At 35.4% G+C, this 22735-nt stretch overlaps 1 protein-coding gene across 2 annotated transcripts; it reads left to right on the plus strand.

Annotated features, from left to right (window-relative positions):
* The first annotated feature begins 10931 nt into the window (after positions 1–10931).
* Positions 10932–11279, plus strand: LOC114896472 (pancreatic progenitor cell differentiation and proliferation factor-like). 2 transcript variants are annotated; one of them, XM_029224467.1, is made up of 2 exons: positions 10932–11064; positions 11102–11193. In XM_029224467.1, the coding sequence occupies exons 1-2, from the start codon at positions 10932–10934 to the stop codon at positions 11191–11193; spliced, it is 225 nt and encodes a 74-aa protein (XP_029080300.1). The 2 variants fall into 2 exon arrangements, with proteins under 2 accessions (XP_029080300.1, XP_029080299.1); XM_029224466.1 differs by having other exon boundaries at positions 10932–11279.
* The last annotated feature ends 11456 nt before the right edge of the window (positions 11280–22735 follow it).

Genomic DNA, 22735 nt, shown 5'->3' on the forward strand with positions numbered 1-22735 from the left:
CTATACATGTACCCTCACCTTATTCCGGACAGAGCGCCGTGGGGTAGGCTCCTGAGACCATGACGCTTACAGCATATCTGCCAGCGCGTCTTTGCTCTGCTGCCCCAGCTCGCCTCTCAGGTCTACGCTCACGCAGTCACCTCCTGAAGGCGCGCGGCCCACTTGTCTGTCAAGTGCGCATGTCCGACGTCCTCTGTCAGGTCGTCACGTCGGACGTCGTCTGTCAGATCCGCACGTCTGACGTCGTCTGTTCCGTCGCACGTCTAACGTCATACCCTGGATCTGAGCGTGCCACATCTAAGGTCAGTGTTTATTTTCTGTTGTTATTATTAGTGAGGGGCGTACAACACAGAACTCAGCTCTAGGGCAGCTCTTAACTTGATCACCTGTAAGTTGTGTATCTCCGTGTCATAGCTGAGGAAATCTATATTGTTGATAAAATCCTTATGTCTGTGAACAGGTACCTGAAAAAATGGTTGAGGTGGAATCATGAGAGAAAATGAATTCTAATTTAAATGTTGAAGGAGAAAATTATTTACTTAAAGAAAATTTGTGATGCATCCTTTAAAAAGTTAAGTATATCTCAGTTTGCAAGTTGATAATTTTCAAATCAGATTTTCATAGACTGAAATAGACTGAATATACAGACAGCACTTGCACTGTTTTATGAATATAATTCATGACACTTTATGTGGACAACAAAATTCTACCTGTTTCCTGGTTATTTGGAGAAAACAGTGTAAGGAAGGAGACAGAAATCACTAGGAGTAGTAACACCTCTCTATGAGACTTTTATTTTTTACCCTGTTTTATGAGTTGTCAGAGAAATTGCACCTTGTGATTAATTTAAGAAATAATGCAGCCTGTCCTAATACAGTTATCCATTACTGTTCAAGTCATGTTGGCAGCATTGTTTCCTGGAAACACTTAAAAAGTGAAAACATTATAAACATTTTGCATTCCATTAATAGGCAAATAGGTACAGAGACATTAAAGAACTTGGCAGTAATCACGAAACAAATCAATGGTCGAGCTAGAATTTAAACCCTTAGATCTAGCTTCAAAGCTTCTTTACTTTTTACTGCTTTTTTACTTTTTACTTCTGTGCTATGGTATCAATTCACACGAATTAGATTCATGTACCTATATTTTAGGGAATCTAGGATACTTTCACGATGACTCTTTCTTAATCTTGTCACAAAGTGTCAACCGAATTTTTCACGCAACCAAGTTATGTTAGGCCCTTGCCTGTTAGGAATTGTAATCTTGCAAGCCACAAACTTTCGTAATATGTACTCATTTTAGAGAGGTTAAATTGTGGGGGAAATGCATATGAGAATTCGTGAAATAGATGGTAGTCCTTAAATATCTTTAAATAAGCCTTATTAATTTTGACAGGACCAAATAGTTAACATTTTTGTAGAACTAATTCCTCCTTGCCTGTGTCAAGTCTTTGCTCAATGTTCACTGTCAGTGGTATTTTCTGGAACACTCACCACTCACCCACAGTATTCCTAATTCAGTATACTCTGCTCTGCTTTTCTTCTTTTCCATAGTTTTATCATTTTGTAACATGCAATAGATATTATTAGTTATGTTGAATATTGATGTCTGCCTTCGCTGATCACTGTCCCCTTAGAATACAAAGTCATTGAGGGAAAGACTGCTGTGCTGTTCACTGATGTATATCTAGCACATAATCGTTGTCTGGTACATGCCAGAAATTCTATATGTATGTTTTTTAATGTCAAGAAAAATTTATCATCATCAAAAAATAAATTCATACTGTGTGATCAATGTTCTTATAAGACTGGCTAGAGTTACATTTCTTTACTTATTTTTATCTGAGATATATCTGTACAATTTGCTTGTGTAGAAAAAGTGTATAACTTTTATGTATTTAATGTGACATTAAAACTGCCAATATACATCATCAGTGATCATCCAGCTGTTGAATAATTCTTTCAGTTTACAATTCGGTTAGGGAAGAACCACACACTAAGCTGAACAGTAAAAAAATAAACTAATTGGCAAATGTGCTTAACATCTCCAAATCTCAGTTTGCCTATCTATAAAATGCAGTTTGCCTATCTATAAAATGCAGACCGAAATAGTACACATCTCATAGGGTCATTATTAAGAATATGTGAGATAACTATTTCAAGGATTAAAAAATAGTGTTAACTATGATGTTGTTACACAAGAGTAGATGACAACTTCATCTGGATGGTTATTTTGGGGGATATTTATAAAAGCACTATCCTTGATGAGGATTTTTTTTCTTAGATTCACTTAAATAGATTCACTTAGTTATTGATTACTTCTCTTTAAAATGTCTTAGAATGGCAATATGTAACATAGGTAAACAGACTATATCTGTGTCCATCACAACATTCTAACCAAACTTCAAAAATATATCTGCACAAACATTTGTTTTCCCCACCAATAAATTTCTAGTACTCAATCTCATACTAGTTGATAATTATGACTTTGAGACCAATGGACATCAAGGTGCCAGTAATGTAGATTGTGTTTGTGTACGTGTAATACAGTTATAATAGAATCATAACCTCATTTTTACAAGAAACAAGATAGTTTCTCAGACTTTGCTACGGTAGACCAATATCAATTTGAATGAGGCATCATACTGTAGTCCTTAAAATAGCTCTGAGAATGGAGGGTGATGATATATCTCATACAAAGAAAATGATAGAATTGTCTTGAGAATGAGATAACTCATAGGTGAAGAAAACCTGAATAGTCACTCTACAACAGAGCGACTATATGTTTTTGTAAACTCTGCATGGTCACCATTTTGAATTATTTGCATACAGAAAGACACTGAGCACAATTTAACGATTAGCCTATAAGCAAAAAGTTAAATCAGACACAGAAACTATTCCCAGCTTTCAGGAATATGAAAAAGATTAATAGGGGGCTTCCCTGGTGGCAGAATGGTTGAGAGTCCGCCTGCCGATGCAGGGGACACGGGTTCGTGCCCCGGTCCGGGAAGATCCCACATGCCGCGGAGCGGCTGGGCCCGTGAGCCATGGCCACTGAGCCTGCGCGTCCGGAGCCTGTGCTCCGTAACGGGAGAGGCCACACAGTGAGAGGCCCGCGTACCGAAAAAAAAAAACCCAACAAAAAAGATTAATAGAGCATTTGGCATCTAAAATATTATTTATTAACCTAATTTTATAAGTTAATCAGTCACCAGTCCTCTTAATACTAAAAATTATACATGAGTTGGTTGATACTTTAGTGCTCTAGATAAATGTGATCTTTTTTTGTATAAAAAAATGTTCTGTAATACTGTGATTCTCAAACATTGATATATGCCAGAAACAGCTGGAGAACTAGTTTAAAATGCTGATTTTCTGTACAGTTTTAACTCTCCTGTGATTCAGATTCAATAAATTTGTTGTAGGTTTGGGAGAATCTGGATTTTAATAAGCAAACTCACTAATTGTGGTGCTGTTGATGGTAGACCACACTTAAAGCAAGACTGCACTAAGCCTGTCATTCAAAAATTTAACTTGTTCTTGGTGCAAGGGAACAAGAAGCTGAAGAAATGTCAGTAAAAATATATAGATGCTTTTTGGACAGTAAATTCACCTGAAATTGGAGCCCTTGGCATAAAATATGTCTCCATCAAAACAGTATGTCACGGGCTTCCCTGGTGGCGCAGTGGTTGAGAGTCCGCCTGCCGATGCAGGGGACACGGGTTCGTGCCCCGGTCCGGGAAGATTCCACATGCCGCGGAGCGGCTGGGCCCGTGAGCCATGGCCGCTGAGCCTGTGCGTCCGGAGCCTGTGCTCCGCAACGGGAGAGGCCACAACACTGAGAGGCCCGCATACCACACACACACACACACACACACACAAAAAAAAAAACAGTATGTTACTGTGTCTTTGCAAAACAAAGTACTATACTCTTAGAGAGAGAAACTCAGTTTGAAAATCATGGAGGATGTGGGCTAAAGCTGAGGTTTACTGCAGTAACAAGCAACCCCTAGTATCTGAGAGGCATAAAGCAACAAAAATTTACTTCCTGTTCATACTCTACATCTATCATGGACCTTGCTTATTGCAATCACTCAGGAACTTAGGATGATGGAGTGGCTGCCTACGTATGTGATATTGGCTTCTATGTCAGAGAAAAGGGGAAGGCTCTAAGAGTCCATGTTTTTATAAGTAAATACTAAGTTCTGGCTTCAGCAATTAAATGCTTATGACTCATTGGTCAAAACTAGGCACCAAGCTATTTCCAACTTGGTAAGAACCAGGAGTGCAATCCTACTATGGGCCTGAAAGGTGGGGCAGTGGGGGGAAATGGGACGATTTGGCTAACAGCAATTATGACTATCAAAAGTTGCCAAAGTCTCTTCTGAGAAGTGCTCCCGTGGCCTAATGTCTGAACAGTCAGTGAACCATTTATCTGTTAACTAAAGACACTTTATGACTCAGAGAAATCTACAGGTGAAAAAAGCTGTGCATGAGCTGATTAGACATCAACATTATGTCTACTCCAAACAGATGGCAGAAATGTAAAATCTTCTGAAATGGAAAGAAGAAGCTTTAATTATTGAAAGATGTTCTGCATATTATCGACAGAGAAATCTGTCCTATTGACTAATTTTTTTCTAGACAGAGATTCATTTTCTGACCAGTGCAGCTTCACTAGTTTTTCTGTAAACAAAATTCATCATCACAAACTGCCCTTTGATTAGCTTAATTAAAATTTCTGCTTCACAGTCACTAAACAAGTGAAACTTAAGGAGTGGGAAAAGGTCAGAAAGTTGCCTTACCATTTAGTTATTCAACAGAGAAAAACATAAAATTTGTTTAGATAATGGAAGATACCTAATTTTTTAAAGCATAATTCCTTTCCTCTAAAATTTTTAATAGACTCCGCACTTAAAATTTTGTGAGTCCCTTTTTCTTTTGAAGCAATACTTTCTTCTTCACTTTTTAAAAATAATTCTATTGCTTTTATAATTTTGTTTACTTTTATCTTATTTATCAAGACACTACTTTTCCACTGTACAGTGAGGAGTCAGTGAAGCAATTGTCTGTGTTTTTATTGTCTTCTTAATGTATTTACCTGAATCTATTCAGTTCTTAAAAGGAAACCAGTGTCAGTAAAAAATTAAAAAGTGTTCAAATTGTGCTTGCAAAAGAACAATTTAAAAATGTTTGTCTAATTTAAGAGGAGTTTCAAGTTCCATTTTCTAAGATGGAACATTTCTAAAGTATGAAATATATATAAAAGTGATTTTAAAGAGCCAGTTATTTCAGTAACCTCTTTCATTATTTTTATTAACTTCATGCTATTATAAGGTCTCAATTCTTTAAGGGAAAACTAAAAGGTAGAAATTTGAATGAGATATAATGTTAATAATTATAAGCTTGAACAAATTATTGACAAACTTGAAATTATACCATAGAGCTAATGGACAATTTAGGGTTATATTTTCTTCATACTGATCAAGGCCTAATGTACATTCTGATTTGATACTAAAAATAAGTTCAGTTTCATAAGTATCAGTTAATTAAATGAAATTGTAATGTAGTCCTTGTAGACATCAATAGAACAAAGTGTATGGACATTTTTGTCATGATCCCATATGTCTTATTAGTGATAACAATTTTCACACTGCATTCAGATTCACAAAGAAATTCCTTGAGGACCTTCCAGCATTCACTAAGTCTCCTGGAGGCCCTTCCAGCTCCTCCTTATTGCTGAGTCTCAAACTCAATGTCCCATGCTTCAGATTTCTACTATGGCATCATGCCACTTTTGATATCAAAAATTGTGCTAGTTAGATATTGATGCATTAAAAAAAAACAGATGAAACGAAACTCAAAAACAACTTATTATATCACAATTTTGAGATTCAGAAATTCAAGCAAAGCAAACTAGGAATAGCTTATTTCGGCTCCCTAGTGATTATTAAAAATTTTAAATACACAAAATAATTTTTAAGAAGGGGAAAGGGACAAATGGGAGTAAAATGTTTGTGTCTTTGTCTGAGAAGTGATAAAATTACCTATTTATATATTAAATTGGAATAAATCAGGGATATGACATATAATCTCTTGTATAATCATTAAAGGTTGTTAAGGAAAGTTAAAAAATCATGATAGTAGAGGAGATAACTGATATCTAAGGTTAATGCAAAAAAAGATAATGGAGGTAAAACAGAATACAAATCAAGTGGATCAAACAGCAAAAATATAGTAAGATATTAGATTTAAACACAAACATACTAGTAACTACAATAAATGCAAATATATATTTCAAATAAAAGACAAAGATTGTCAGATTTTTAAAATTCAGTCATATGCTGCTTACAATAGACACACTTTAAATACAAAAATATAGGAATATTGAAAGTAAAAAACATGCAAATATCAACCAAAAAAAGATGATATAGCTACATTAATATCATATAAAAGTAGACTTTAACCAAAAAAAATAGTGATAAAGAGGGATATGTGATAATGGCAGAAGGGTCTTAAAATTTTATGTGCCAAATAATAGTTTTAATTTTAAAATGCAGATAAATTGATGTAGATTATAAAGAGGAGACAAACCCAGAGTCATACTGGAAAACTTAAAACTTCTTTATTTCTAGAATTGAGGGATCAAATAGACAAAAAATTTATTAAGAATATAAAAGATTTGAGGATCAAAATTAATCACATTGACCTAATTGACATATATAAGACATTACACCAAGCAACTGCAGAATGCATACTCTTTTTCAAGAGCACTGGAACATTTACCAAAATTGACCAAATGCTGGGCCTCAACAGATGTTAAATAAATTATATAGAGTATGTTATCTTACCAAAATGGTATAAAGTTGAACCCAGAAGCAAAATATAACTAGGAAATACCCAAAACACGGTAAATTAAGTTATACACCCTGAAATAAAAAGTCATCAGTCAACAAGGAAATCATAATGGAAAATAGAAAGTATTTTGAAAAGTATGATGGTTAAAACAAACACATTAAAATAGAAGGGTCAACACTAATGGAGGATTAGAGGGAATTTTATACCCTTTACTGAATGAGAAAAAAAAGAACCAAAAATCAGATCGAATTATCTGTGTCAAAAAATGAGAAAAATGAAAATTAAACACGATGAAATGGAAAGGAGGCAATAATAAAAGTAAAAGCTGAAATTAATGAAATGCCATATGAACAGACAACAGAAAATTAACAATACCAAAAGTTTGTTCTTTTGGTTGTACTATAGCAAAATGGACACAAGATAGAAAAATCTAAAAATTGTTTGTTTTAAACTCTTCTGGCCTGCCTCACCTCCACTTGGTTGATCTTTTTATAGGCTCCCTAAATATATTACAACTCAGAAGTGCAAGTTTGAGGAAGTTAACATCTCATGGAGCAACCCTTGACCAATGTTGCAGAAGAGCTAATAAGGAACATTTCTCATTTCCAGGGCTAAGGCAGACAGTTCTGAGATGCATTCTTCACACCTACCTACCAGATTCCAGGGAGTCAAAAACCCTCAGTTCTCAGAGTAGTTAACAGTTTGATTATGCAAATCTGCATTGCTTTCCTCTTTCTCTCAGTTTCTTCACTCTTGTTTTATGGGATACTTTACTAATTAAGTTACTTCCATCTAAGTCTGCTTTTTTTTTTTTTCAACTTAGAAGTCAGTCTAATATATTTTAGGTAACTTGTATCTGTAATTTAAAAATTCTCACAAAAATTCCAGGCCACATGTTCTCATAAGTGAATGCTGCTAATCATATACACATTCTCCCAGAGAAAAGGAAAAGAGGGAAACTTCCAAACATTATATAAGGCAAGCATTACTTTGACATCAAAACCTGACAAGGAGATTTTTTAAAAAATCAAACCAATCTCTTTCACAAATATAGATACAAAAAATTCTAAAGAAAATATTAGCAAAGTGTTCTCTTTTAATACATAAAAGAGGACAATGGATCACAACCCTTTGGGATCACTGCAGTAATATAAATATAGTTAAGCATTTGAAAACTTCATCAATATTAATCACCATATCAACAGAATGAAGGAGAAAAACTATACAATGATCTTAATACATGGAAAATAAGTATTTGAAAAATCTAATATTCTTTCATGATAAAAATGCTTAGCATGCTATAAATTAAATGAAATTTTCATAATCTTTTAAAGATATCAAATTATGTAGGTCCAAATATCCTAGAGCAAATACCATACACAATGATGAAATGTTGAAAATTTTCCCTATAAATTTGGGAATTAGTCAAGAGTGCCTGCTCTCATCATCCACTAGAGGGCAGACAGCAGAAGCAAGAAGAACTACAATCCTGCAGCCTGCGAACAAAAACCACATTCACAGAAAGATAGACAAGATGAAAAGGCAGAGGGCTATGTACCAGATGAAGGAACAAGATAAAACCCCAGAAAAACAACTAAATGAAGTAGAGATAGGCAACCTTCCAGAAAAAGAACTCAGAATAATGATAGTGAAGATGATCCAGGACCACGGAAAAACAATGGAGGCAAAGATCGAGAAGAGGCAAGAAATGTTTAACAAAGACCTAGAAGAATTAAAGAACAAACAAGCAGATATGAACAATACAATAACTAAAATGAAAACTATACTAGAAGGAATCAATAGCAGAATAACTGAGGCAGAAGAACACATAAGTGAACTGGAAAACAGAATAGTGGAATTCACTGCTGCAGAACAGAATAAAGAAAAAAAGAATGAAAAGAAATGAAGACAGCCTAAGAGACCCCTGGGACAACATTAAACACAACAACATTCGCATTATAGAGGTCCCAGAAGGAGAAGAGAGAGAGAAAGGACCAGAGAAAATATTTGAAGAGATTAGAGTTGAAAACTTCCCTAACATGGGAAAGGAAATAGCCACCCAAGTCCAGGAAGCACAGCGAGTCCCATACAGGATAAACCCAAGGAGAAACATGCTGAGACACATAGTAATCAAATTGGCAAAAATTAAAGACAAAGAAAAATTATTGAAAGCAGCAAGGGAAAAATGACAAATAACATACAAGCGAACTCCCATAAGGTTAACAGCTGATTTCTCAGCAGAAACTCTACAAGCCAGAAGGGAGTGGCATGATATACTTAAAGTGATGAAAGGGAAGAACCTACAACCAAGATTACTCTACCCAGCAAGGATCTCATTCAGATTCGATGGAGAAATGAACAGCTTTACAGAAAAGCAAAAGCTAAGAGAATTCAGCACCACCAAACCAGCTCTACATCAAATGCTAAAGGAACTTCTCTAAGTGGGAAACACAAGAGAAGAAAAGGACCTACAAAAGCAAACCCAAAACAGTTAAGAAAATTGTCATAGGAACATACATATAGATAATTACCTTAAATGTGAATGGATTAAATGCTCCAACCAAATACACAGGCTTGCTGAATGGATACAAAAACAAGACCGTCACAAGAATGGATACAAAAACAAGACCCTATATGCTGTCTACAAGAGACCGACTTCAGACCTAGGGACAAATACAGACTGAAAGTGAGAGGATGGATGAAGATATTCCATGCCAATGGAAATCAAAAGAAAGCTGGAGTAGCAATACTCATATCAGATAAAATAGACTTTAAAATAAAGAATGTTACAAGAGACAAGGAAGGACACTACATAATGATCAAGGGATCAATCCAAGAAGAAGATATAACAATTATAAATATATATGCACCCAACATAGGAGGACCTCAGTACATAAGGCAACTGCTAACAGCTATAAAAGAGGAAATCGACAGTAACACAATAATAGTGGGGGATTTTAACACCTCACTTACACCAATGGACAGATCATCCAAAATGAAAATAAATAAGGAAACAAAAGCTTTGACATTATAGACCAGATAGATTTAGTTGATATTTATAGGACATTCCATCCAAAAACAGCAGATTACACTTTCTTCTCAAGTGCACATGGAACATTCTCCAGGATAGATCACATCTTCAGTCACAAATCAAGCCTCAGTAAATTTAAGAAAATTGAAATCATACCAAGCATCTTCTCTGACCACAATGCTATGATATTAGAAATGAATTACAGGGAAAAAAAAGTAAAAAAAACAAACACATGGAGGCTAAACAATACATTACTAAATAACCAAGAGATCACTGAAGAAGTCAAAGAGGAAATAAAAAAATACCTAGAGACAAATGACAATGAAAACACGACGACCCAAAACCTATTGGATGCAGCAAAAGCAGTTCTAAGAGGGAAGTTTATAGCTATACAAGCCTACCTCAAGAAAAAACTCAAATAAACAATCTAACCTTACATGTAAAGGAACTAGAGAAAGAACAAACAACCCAAAGTTAGCAGAAGGAAAGAAATCATAAAGATCAGAGCAGAAATAAATGAAATAGAAACAAAGAAAACAATAGCAAAGATCAATAAAACTAAAAGCTGGTTTTATGAGAAGTTAAACAAAATTGATAAACCATTAGCCAGACTCATCAAGAAAAAGAGGGAATCTCAAATCAATACAATTAGAAATGAAAAAGAAGTTACAACAGACACCGCAGAAATACAAAGCATCCTAAGAGACTACTACAAGCAACTCTATGCCAATAAAATGGACAACCTGGAAGAAATGGACAAATTCTTAGAAAGGTATAACCTTCCAAGACTGAACCAGGTAGAAATAGAAAATATGAACAGACCAATCACAAGTAATGAAATTGAAACTGTGATTAAAAATCTTCCAAAAAAAAAAATCTTCCAACAGGCCCCCGCGCATCTGGGTCGTGGAGCCGTCGGCCACGGTCTTCTGCGCAGATGGTCTCAGTGGCCTAGCACCCCAGTCCCCACCGTCTGTGATCGAGCACCGAGGCCCATGAGGGGTCACCACCGAGGTTTCTACCAGCCCACAAGCAAGAGCATGGCAGCCATCCCCTCCAGCGGCTCGTGCATGGCCACCCACAACTACTACCAGCACCGCCTGGACTCCACTTCCAGTAACAGCTCCTGTGGAAGTGCCGAGTACCCTGGGGAAGGCATCCCCTGCCACCCCGGTCTCCCCAGAGCTGACCCGGGACACTGGTGGGCTAGCTTCTTTTTCGGGAAGTCCACTCTCCCATTCATGGCCACAGTGTTGGAGTCCCCAGAGCACTCAGAACCAGCCCAGGACTCCACTGGCATGATCACCTGTGACCTGGCTCGGGAAGCCATGGGGAAGCAGCAGCCTGGCGGCCAGCCTGGCCAAACCAACTACAGGCCCCCATCCTGAGTGGCCACTACCAGCTGCCGGGCTTCCTCCCAAGGTGCTAGGCTGATCAGAGCGCCCCCTCCTTCCTCTCCCTGAGAGTGAGCAGGCTGCAGCCAACAGAAGCAGTTGGGTTTTTAACATCAAAACAGCAAAACACCAAAAAGGAAGTTTAGAGAGCCCCACACTTTACTATCCAAGCCACATGAGAGACTTCCAGCACCCTCTAACCTGTGCCTTGCACCGAGTAGAAAATAAACTCCAAGCAGCCAGCAAAAAAAAAAAATCTTCCAACAAACAAAAGTCCAGGACCAGATGGCTTCACAGGTGAATTCTATCAAACATTTAGAGAAGAGCTTACACCCAACCTTCTCAAACTCTTCCAAAAAATTGCGGAAGAAGGAAGACTCCCAAACTCATTCTATGAGGCCACCATCACCCTGACACCAAAACCAGATAAAGATACTACAAAAAAAGAAAATTACAGACCAATATTACTGATGATTATGGATGCAAAAATCCTCAACAAAATACTAGCAAACAGAATCCAACAACACATTAAAAGGATCATACCCCATGATCAAATGGGATTTATCCCAGGGATGCAAGGAGTCTTCAATATACACAAATCAATCAATGTGATACACCATGTTAACAAGTTGAAGAATAAAAACCATATAATCATCTCAATAGATGCAGAACAAGCTTTTGACAAAACTCAAAACCCATTTATGATAAAAACTCTCCAGAAAGTGGGCATAGAGGGAACCTACCTCAATATAATAAAGGCCATATATGACAAACCCATAGCAAACATCATTCTCAATGGTGAAAAACTGAAAGCATTTCCTCTAAGATCAGGAACAAGACAAGGATGTCCACTGTCACCACTATTATCCAACATAGTTTTGGAAGTCCTAGCCATGGCAATCAGAGAAGAAAAAGAAATAAAAAGGAATACAAATTGGAAAAGAACAAGTAAAACTGTCACTGTTTGCAGATGACATGATACTATACATAGAGAATCCTAAAAATGCCACCAGAAAACTACTAGAGCTATAAATGAATTTGGTAAAGTTGCAGGATACAAAATTAATGCACAGAAACCTCTTGCATTCCTATACACTAATGATGAAAAATCTGAAAGAGAAATTAAGAAAATACTCCCGTTTACCATTGCAACAAAAAGAATAAAATACCTAGGAATAAACCTACCTAAGGAGACAAAAGACCTATATGCAGAAAACTATAAAACACTGATGAAAGAAATTAAAGATGATACCAACAGATGGAGAGATACCATGTTCTTGGATTGGAAGAATCAACATTGTGAAAATGACTCTACTACCCAAAGCAATCTACAGATTCAATGCAAGCCCTATCAAATTACCAATGGCTTTTTTTATGGAACTAGAACAAAAAAATCTTAAAATTTGTATGGAGACACAAAAGACCCCAGATAGCCAAAGCAGTCTTGAGGGAAAAAAATGGAGCGGGAGGAATCAGACCCCCTGACTTCAGACTATACTACAAAGCTACAGTAATCAAGACAATATGGTACTGGCACAAAAAGAGAAACATAGATCAATGGAACAAGATAGAAAGCCCGGAGATAAACCCACGCACCTATGGTCAACTAATCTCTGACAAAGGAGGCAAGGATATACAATGGAGAAAAGACAGTCTCTTCAATAAGTGGTGCTGGGAAAACTGGACAGCTACATGTAAAGGAATGAAATTAGAACACTACCTAACACCATACACAAAATAAACTCAAAATCGATTTGAGACCTGAATTTAAGACTGGACACTATAAAACTCTTAGAGGAAAACATAGGAAGAACACTCTCTGACATAAATCACAGCAAGATCTTTTTTGATCCACCTCCTAGAGTAATGGAAATAAAAACAAAAATAAACAAGTGAGACATAATGAAACTTCAAAGCTTTTGCACAGCAGAGGAAACCATAAGCAAGACGAAAAGACAACCCTCAGAATGGGAGAAAATATTTGCAAATGAATCAACGGACAAAGGATTAATCTCCAAAATATATAAACAGCTCATGCAGCACAATGTTAAAGAAACAAACAACCCAATCCAAAAATGGGCAGAAGAACTAAATAGACATTTCTCCAAAGAAGACATACAGATGGCCAAGAAGCACATGAGAAGCTGCTCAACATCACTAATTATTAGAGAAATGCAAATCAAAACTACAATGAGATATCACCTCACACCAGTTAGAATGGGCATCATCAGAAAATCTACAAACAACAAATGCTGGAGAGGGTGTGGAGAAAAGGGAACCCTCTTGCACTGTTGGTGGGAATGTAAGTTGATACAGTCACTATGGAGAAAAGTATGGAGCTTCCTTAAAAAACTAAAAATAGAATTACCATATGATCCAGCAGTCCCACTACTGGGCATATTCCCAGAGAAAACCACAATTCAGAAAGACACATGCACCCCAGTGTTCATTGCAGCACTGTTTACAATAGCCAGGTCATGGAAGCAACCTAAATGCCCATCGATGGACGAATGGATAAAGAAGATGTGGTACATATACAATGGAATATTACTCAGCCTAAAAAAGGAACGAAATCGGGTCATTTGTTGAGATGTGGATGGATCTAGAGACTGTCATACAGAGTGAAGTAAGTCAGAAAGAGAAAAACATATATCGTATATTAATGCATGTATGTGGAACCTAGAAAAATGGTACAGATGAACCGGTTTGCAGGGCAGAAGTTGAGACACAGATGTAGAGAACAAAAGTATGGACACCAAGGGGGGAAAGCCATGGGGGGGTGGGGATGGTGGTGTGATGAATTGGGCGACTGGGATTGACATGTATTCACTGATGTGTATAAAATTGGTGACTAATAAGAACATGCTGTATAAAAAAATTAATTAAATTAAATTAAAAGAGTGCCTGCTCTCATCGAAACAAACCATTAATAGTAGGAAAAATTTAAATCATGTGCCAACTGATAAGATGCAATGAGAACACAGCATTACTTTTGTAAGATTCCTGCCACGATAAACAACCTAGACTAATATGACAACAATCAGGCAAACACCAACAGAGGGATCTTCTACAAAGGAAATGCCTTGTAATCTCCAAATGTGTCAAGGTCAAAGGAGTCAAGGAAAGAATGAGGAATCAAGAGACCAAAAGAGATTGAAGAGACATGACAATTAAAGCAAAATGAATTTGTGAGTCTGAACTAGAGTTTTTGCTATGAAAAACATTGTGACATTTGGTGAAACCTGAATAGGATGATTTTTAGTTAATAGTAATGTATCATGCTACTGATGGTTGTAATAGGGTTACTTATGAGAGTGTCCTTGTTTGCAGTAAAATATTCAGGGCCTGTAAGGGCTTCACCTCTTCAGTTTAGTCTCAAACGGTTTAGGGGGAATAACGAAGGCTTTGTATTGGTTACATGGACAACTTTTCTGGAAGTTTAAGAGTTTTTTTAATTCTAAAATTTACAGGGAAAATCTACATTGTTAAGGTGATTTTACTTTTTAATCATTTAAATAACTAATTGATTTCAAATTACGCTTCTTTAAAAGGAATCACAGTTTACATGGATGATCCTTTCTGGAGTTATAACTGGATCAAATCAGTCAGTGTTTCAGAATCAGCTTTTTTCCAGACAAAATGAAAGAATGGGTGTTTACTTTTTGATTTTACTTCTTCTCCTATTACTAAGCATGAATATATTTTTTTAATCTTTTTGGTCTTTAGCCTTAGGTTCTAAAAATTCATTGCATTTATTAAACATGCTCGTATTAATATATAATATATATTTATATTATATAATAATATAACTTGATATGATGCAAGAGAAAAACATAAACGGTGCCTGAAAGACTATGCTGTTTATATTTAATAAGCTCTATTTCTGAGGATCTTTGCTTAATTATAATGACTTAAAACCCACATTATGTTTGTGGATTTTAAGAATCAACATTTGATATATTGTGGTTTCATCAAAGGTGGATTTTATTTTACATTTTTTATTGCTAAAACTGAGAGAAAAGTGAGTGGACTGCACTGTATATTACTAAAATACTTTGGTTTTTCTGTTAAGAGCAAGGTATTGATATTTATCAGACTTTACAGAGAGACCATTAATTCTTCACAAAGTAATCTACTGTGAAATTTCCCCAAATGGTATTCTAGCTATGTATTTATTTTATTATAAATAAGAAGTTTGCCTGATCAATAAAATTATGCATATTCTGTGTGAAATAGAAGTTAATTTTTCACTGGAGTAATAATGGTATTAGAATTAAGAAACCTAGAAAATTGAACTTTGAATGACCAGTAGAATCAGTTTTGTCACGGTTATAATTACTTCCACAAAATATCATTTCTCCTTTTAATATGCACTTGGTGTGAATGACATGACTTACGATTATCATGAAATTGTTTTGGTCACTTTAACAATCACTACATAAATTTTCTATTTAAATGAGGAATGAATTGCCATTAATTCATTTAAGGGTGTATTTATCAAATGCTTAACTATTTTCTGCACGTAGTACATGGGGGTTATTTAGGATGAGAGACAGATGCTGTTACCATATGAGTGTTTTCTTATGATCCTAAGCAAACTCTCTTTTTCCTTTCAAAAGACCTGAAACTAAAAGTAATTTTAGTTTTTTTAACTTAATTAAATATCTATCGAGTGTCTATTATCTGCATTACTTCATCACTATATGAAATATAAATGTAGATGAAGTGTAACACTGGATTCATAGAGTATAATAAAATAAGGAAAATGGATAACATTAATACAATTTGCATGTGATAAATTTTATATGAGCTAAGCAAAGCCAATTGGCACAGCATTGGATAAAGGATAGATCATAAGGGAGATATAGTATTTTGAATAAATTTCGTGGGCCAGGAGACTAGGGTGACTTACTTGGCTTTTGTCTCTAAATCTATGAAAGGCTTGTTGATGCTACTTTCTTCTCAGCCCTTTCCATGGACTTTCCTATAATGTTTTATGTCCAAGTAATATTTTTAAAGTATTTTGAAAATATCTATTTATGGAAAGTGAATTTTCTTTTGTATAATAATTGAACAGTCTCTTTTGAAATTTAAAGAAGAGATTTTAAGTACAAAATAATACAGGTATTCAGCAGATACAGCAAAACAAATCATGAAAGTGTTATACAATGGTACATGGTCATGTCAAATGCTAAGATCATGGCACCAGAATGAATGAAATTTGAGTATCAGAGAAATTAAGCTGATTAAGATTTGATGAAAGAGTAACCAGGCAAAGAAGGAAGAGCATTTCAGTGTGAAGGTACATCATGAGCAAAGATCTTATGCCAGGCATAGATATGGAATGCTTGATAAGAGAGCAGGCCAGTGTGGCTGAAGTGAAGATACATGGCAGTGAAATATGAGATTGGACATAAAAGTAGGGATTGAATTTTGTGGAACCACGCAGGCCATATGAAGAATGTTGGTATTTATCATAAGAGCAATGGGAATACCATAAGTATTTTCAATGGAGAGGTGACGTGTAGCTTTGTAATTTGAAAAGATTGCCTGCTTAAAAGCAAAGCATTACTAGAAAAAAAAATTCAGTAAAATGATAATAGTTTAAGTTACACAGTACTACCACTTCTTTGAATTTTAGAAACATGAAACAGTTTAAAACAGTTAAAACATTCTTTCAATTAAGTGCTCAATCTTTGGTTCTCTTTCCCCTTCTTTTGCTTCGCTACAAAGGGTTTCCAGGTGTAAGCATTCACACTACTCTTGAGTTGCCACTGGTCTCTGACAAAATGGTTTTTCCGATAGTTTTCTGACCTAGTATCTACTGTGTTGTAAATGGTTTTATTATGCTATAAACCACTCATCCAATTCTGGCTAGACTGTGCTGAACATTGGTGGCTCCTTATTCAAATTCCAGCATTCTTTAGATTCTTGGATATTCTTAGCACCTCCATGTTCCATCCCTCAACAACCATCCCTCCCACCATTGCTACCTAGGAAATGAGAGTGCATCTATATCCTCTACAGAATTGTGTAACCCATAGGAGGTCATTATGTCACCTCTGATTCTCCTCTGTAGCCACTGCCTCCACCCATATGTATGGTTGTAGAATATGGCAAAAGGCCAAATGGAGCCTTACATGGATTTCATCCAGGGAGCTGGGTCACTAGTTCCAGTGCTCTCATGTTTCCTCTTACCCTTGTGGAAGTTTCTACTGAATCCCCAGAAATATCATCATATTCATCCACCAGAACCACAAATATGTACACATTGAATTTCCTTACATAGAAGTCCAGAAATAAGAGCATTGCTGTTGGATCCTTTGCCCTTCTCCTTCTTCTGAGGATAGGATTGCCCCCAGATACCCCTGTGATATCCTGAGTTCTCTTTATTTCTTGCTTATAGTAAAACAGATATCCAAGGATACTAGTCCAGGCCCATAATTTGTTAATAAGAGGATAATAAATTTAGACAGTCCTTCCAACTTTACACTATTATACTACTAGAGAATTTTAAAAATCCCCCAAAACATTTTTTTCATTGGTCATAAAAGCTAAGCATTGATATTTTTTCATTCTTTTCATTTCCTACCACAACAGTTTTAATTCTCTCCTTTCATTCTGTTTCTACCTCATAGAATATATATGACATTAGTTAACCAAAAATTGTCGAATACAGGGACATTCAAAAATAAAACAATGTAATATATTTTGGTTGAGATTTTATAATTACACGAGGAAAACATTGCAGTGAAATTAGGTGTCTATTGCAGTGATCTAGAAGGGAGAGGGTTAGAAATTGTAAAAAAGTTGTTGGTGATAGAACTGGTAAAAAGTGAATGAATTTAAGGGACAAATCTGGCCCACAACCTATTTATGTAAATAAAGTCTTATTGTAACATTCATTTATGTACTCTCTATGACTACTTTGCATTACAAGAGCAAAGTTCAGTTGTCATGACAGAGACCACATATCAACAAAGCCTAAAATATTCACTGCTTTGTCCTTCACAGAAAAATTTTGCCAACTCCTAATTAATAGCATAGATACAAATTCTATGAATTATTTATACTAATTTTTATTAAAGATATCAGCAAGGAGATTTTTACCTGTTGTGAACAGTTGGCTTTGATCTTGTTTTTAACTTGGTGTTCTAGAAGCAGCATTGACGTAAATATTATTAACTTCATTTGGAAAGGAACTTTTTAAAATTTTATTTATTTTTTTATTTTTGGCTGCGTTGGGTCTTCGTTGCTACGTGTAGGCTTTCTTTTAGTTGCGGCGAGCGGGGGCTACTCTTCGTTGCCGTGTGCAGCCTTCTCATTGCGGTGGCTTCTCTGGTTGCAGAGCACAGGCTCTAGGTGCGCGGGCTTCAGTAGTTGTGGCATGCAGACTTCAGTAGTTGTGGCTCGCGGGCTCTAGAACACAGGCTCAGTAGTTGTGGTGCACGGGCTTAGTTGTTCTGCAGCATGTGGGATCTTCCCAGACCAAGGCTCGAACCCAAGTCATCTGCATTGGCAGGCAGATTCTTAACCACTGAGTCACCAGGGAAGCCTGGAGTCCTTTTACAGAGTCAGTAATAATTTATAACCTCCTTATGATTCCATTTGACATGAATAGCTCAGTTTGTCCACATCCTGTTGCAGATCTGGAATTAGCTGTTTCTCCAAGGAGTTCTGTATCCTTTTAGTGAGAAATGTTAGTTAGTGAGCACAATCTTGATACTAGGAATGCTCATTGGTTATTGGGTTGGTCATTATTTTTAGTATTTTTTAAAAGACAGAACTAGAGTACACATTTTGTTTTAAGATAACTATATTGATGCTTCCAATTCAATATCAGAATTATTCTTACTTAATCTCATTGATCTTACCTCTGTATTTCCTCCTATCGATGTTAAAAATCCTTGTTCTCAGTGACTCCAACATACTCATTTGTTTTACCCTGTGTAAGAAATATACTACAGTCTCAGAATAATAAAACCAATAGGACCTACAACAATATGATGACTAAAATAATGTTTTTAATATACCTAGAAGTTTCCTTTAAGTCAACTTTACTTTTAACAATTACTCAATATATTTTAGTAATTACTTTAGTAAATTATTTTTGACTTTAGTGGATTTCCATTAAAATTGTCTATAGTTCTGGAAATTCCTATAATATTTTGAAGTTAAGTAAACACAAAACCACTTAATAAAATATCTTGGGGACGTGCAGGCTCAGCGGCCATGGCTCACGGGCCCAGCTGCTCCGCGGCATGTGGGATCCTCCCGGACCGGGGCACGAACCCGTGTCCCCTGCATCGGCAGGCAGACTCTCAACCACTGCGCCACCAGGGAAGCCCCCCTCATTCTTTATCTGTCTTCTGTTTCAGAAAATCTTTATTCCACCTCTATAAGAATTTCAAATCTCTTTCTTTCCACCCCCCTCTATGTCTTCTACACAATCCCCACTTAGAACATTTCTTTAGATCATAATCAGCCTAAGAAACTATGATGAAGAGGAAAATATTATACCACATTTATTTAAGTACTGTTTTTTCAAAAGAAAAACAACTGCATATTTTTCCCAAACAGTACTTGAAATATATTATTGAATGCTACTTTAGGAGATCAAGAATCTATACAGATATAATAAAGATATATACATATGTATTTTAAATAGGACTTATTCTTGTCTCTATGGGTTATAATGTTTAAATCATATTAATATGAACTTCGTTTCTTTTAATACTCCTCAACCTTCCCTTTTTCGGTAATATCTTATCCTCTTTGTTGTTAGACACGTTAAAAGGTACAACATGCAATACTTATGTGATGAAAGCTTTATTTTTTTCTTAAATATGGATTTGGAAACATGATGAAAGCTTAATGTTCACTTAACTATGTATTTGGAGATATCGCAGTTGAAAATGTGATGTATCATGAGTATTTCCTCTTGAGGGCTTTGAAAATGTGTCCTTACTGATTGTAATGTAAAATCCACAGTCAGCTGCAAGTTACTCATGACTATATAGCTAAGTATAAATGATTTGACTGAGTCAACTTCTTATGCATATAGAAAAATGCCTTGTATCACAATTATATTTCAAGAGCAATTCAATTATAGCCTTTTTCAAAATCAAGGAAAGATATTCTGAGTATGCTGGGTTATTTGCAATAACTGCCTCTCAGCTTCATATTAATATAGATGATAAACACAGTTCTTTGTATAAAATTTGAATTTTATGAATTGTAAATTTGAAAGGTTGTCTTTATTGGAACATTATTTATATTAATTATTTTACTTAAAATAGTTTATATTCATAATCACTGATTTAATATACTTCTGATTTTAGTGAATGCTCAGACTACTGCTATAAATGATACTGAAACTTTTATTTAAATTATGAGGGATCTTTCATACAAGAAAATTAAGTAGCAAGACCAAGATCATTGATAGAAACTTGTGGTGGAGAGAACACCAGTTTCCATCTAATTATAGCTGTATAATTCATTTTATTTATACTACATTTATTTATACTAAATTACAAAACCAGATTTGAAGAAAAAATTGAATTTAGGCAATTAGAACATGTATGGCTAAATGAAAACCAAAGCATTTATAATTATTTTTCTCTTCTCAATGTTATCTTGGATCTTCAGATTTGGTCTTCCACCACACTTGACCTTGTGTATACCTATTATGTGTATGCAATTCTATTTGAAATATGGGGGGGGGTTATTTTGTTTTGTTTCATTTTTAATGTAGGAGTGGAATTTTTGAAAAATGACTTAAAATCTTTAAAATTTAATAAATTTATAAAAACTGCAGTATGCCAGACAGAACTTAGAGCCAACCAACAATGTCCTCAAATTTCTTCTGTTCTTGTTCAGTACTTCTTATCTCACACCAAGGTGTTCATCCAGGTGTAATCAAGTTATAAAGAATCTTAAGGAAGGCTCTTAAAGAGAAATCACAGAAAATTATTACAGAGCCTAGAGCATATACACTGAAATAGATGAAAGGCTCTACTCCTTGTCATGTAGATAGTGGTGGATAAGTGCCCATTGTTTGCATATAACCTCCAAATTTCTTTCAACAGCTAAAGTTGAATTCTTTAATGATAATTTGGTAGCTCCAGTATTTATAGCAGGTAACATGATGACAAGTTCTTTAGTTTGTGAATCAATAGTGATCTATTGGTCAGAACTGATTTAATACAGTAATAACCAATAAGTATAATATTGAGTTATGGTTAATTATATCCAATAACAATAAGAAGTAGAAGGAGGAGGAGGAAGAAAAATAGAAGAGGAGGAGAAGATGGAGGAGGAGGGAAGGGAAGAAGAAGTAAATGCAGTTATTCCTCATCCAAACACTTTAGCAAGGTATATAGGAAGAAGGGGAATGCATTTATTGCCATTCAGAATTCTGCTTGTCTGTGAGGGTGAGTAGATCTCCCTTTAGCCTGCAAGTGTTATCAGGAAAGAGCTAGTCTGGGCCTCTTTCTTAGAGGAATCAAATGGAAGTCCAATCCACAGTGTTCAGTTTGTGACCTGCAAAGGCAAAAAAAAAATGTCTTCTCTTTTAGAAGATTCTTGGTCTTGTTTGTGCACTATGTAATTCAGACTATTTGGGTTTTGCAGTAGGTATTAATATACATGGAAGTTTTAGGAGAAATAAATTTGACATTCAAATATAGCAGTATTCTACTTTTTTAAAATAGAATTTTCTGTATTGTCATCTATAATTTCAAAAATTCTCTCATAATCTTAGTTTAACGTATACTCACTTGTTTTCTATTTCCATTTCTTCTTCTATTTCTTTAAAAAGTGCTTCATATGCTTTGGGTATGCAACACTAGAACTTTCAATAAGGAAGCCATAATCTATATGCTTTGTAGGGAGTGTTTAAGAAGAGTTAACAAGACTGTAAAGATATTTGTCCTTAAAAGTCTCATTTTACTAAAAATTTGGAAACTGGAATAGCCTGAGGAATGTAGGAAAATACGGAAATTTACAAAAGATAACTTAGTTCTTAAGAATGACATGAAATAAAGTTAACAGTTTTGTAATCCTCATTCCCTGAATCAATTCCCTTTGAAAACCTCAATAAGAGCCTTTTACACTTGATACGCATCTCTAAATTTGATCAAAGAAATGCATTTTAAATTACACAATTTTAAAAAGAATTTGATCGATTGCTTTGCTTTTTTAATCAAACTACTAAAAGGTTTAACTAATAGAAAATGATTGCAAAGGAAATAAACCATTTATAGGTGGATATTAAGCATGTTTTGCAACTAATTGCTCAATACTCAAAACATATTTCTTATTTTATTCTGTTTAAGAATGTTAGCAGGGCTTCCCTGTGGCGCAGTGGTTGAGAGCCCGCCTGCCGATGCAGGGGACACAGGTTCGTGCCCCGGTCCGGGAAGATCCCACATGCCACGGAGCGGCTGGGT

Source organism: Monodon monoceros, unplaced genomic scaffold, assembly GCF_005190385.1.
Source record: "Monodon monoceros isolate NGI ecotype Baffin Bay Population unplaced genomic scaffold, NGI_Narwhal_1 Super_Scaffold_16, whole genome shotgun sequence".
In the NCBI taxonomy this organism is placed as follows: domain Eukaryota; kingdom Metazoa; phylum Chordata; class Mammalia; order Artiodactyla; family Monodontidae; genus Monodon; species Monodon monoceros.

What these genes read in the sequence shown, in the direction of transcription:
- LOC114896472 (XM_029224466.1), top strand. Translation starts at nt 10,932, where the DNA reads ATGGCAGCCATCCCCTCCAGCGGCTCGTGCATGGCCACCCACAACTAC.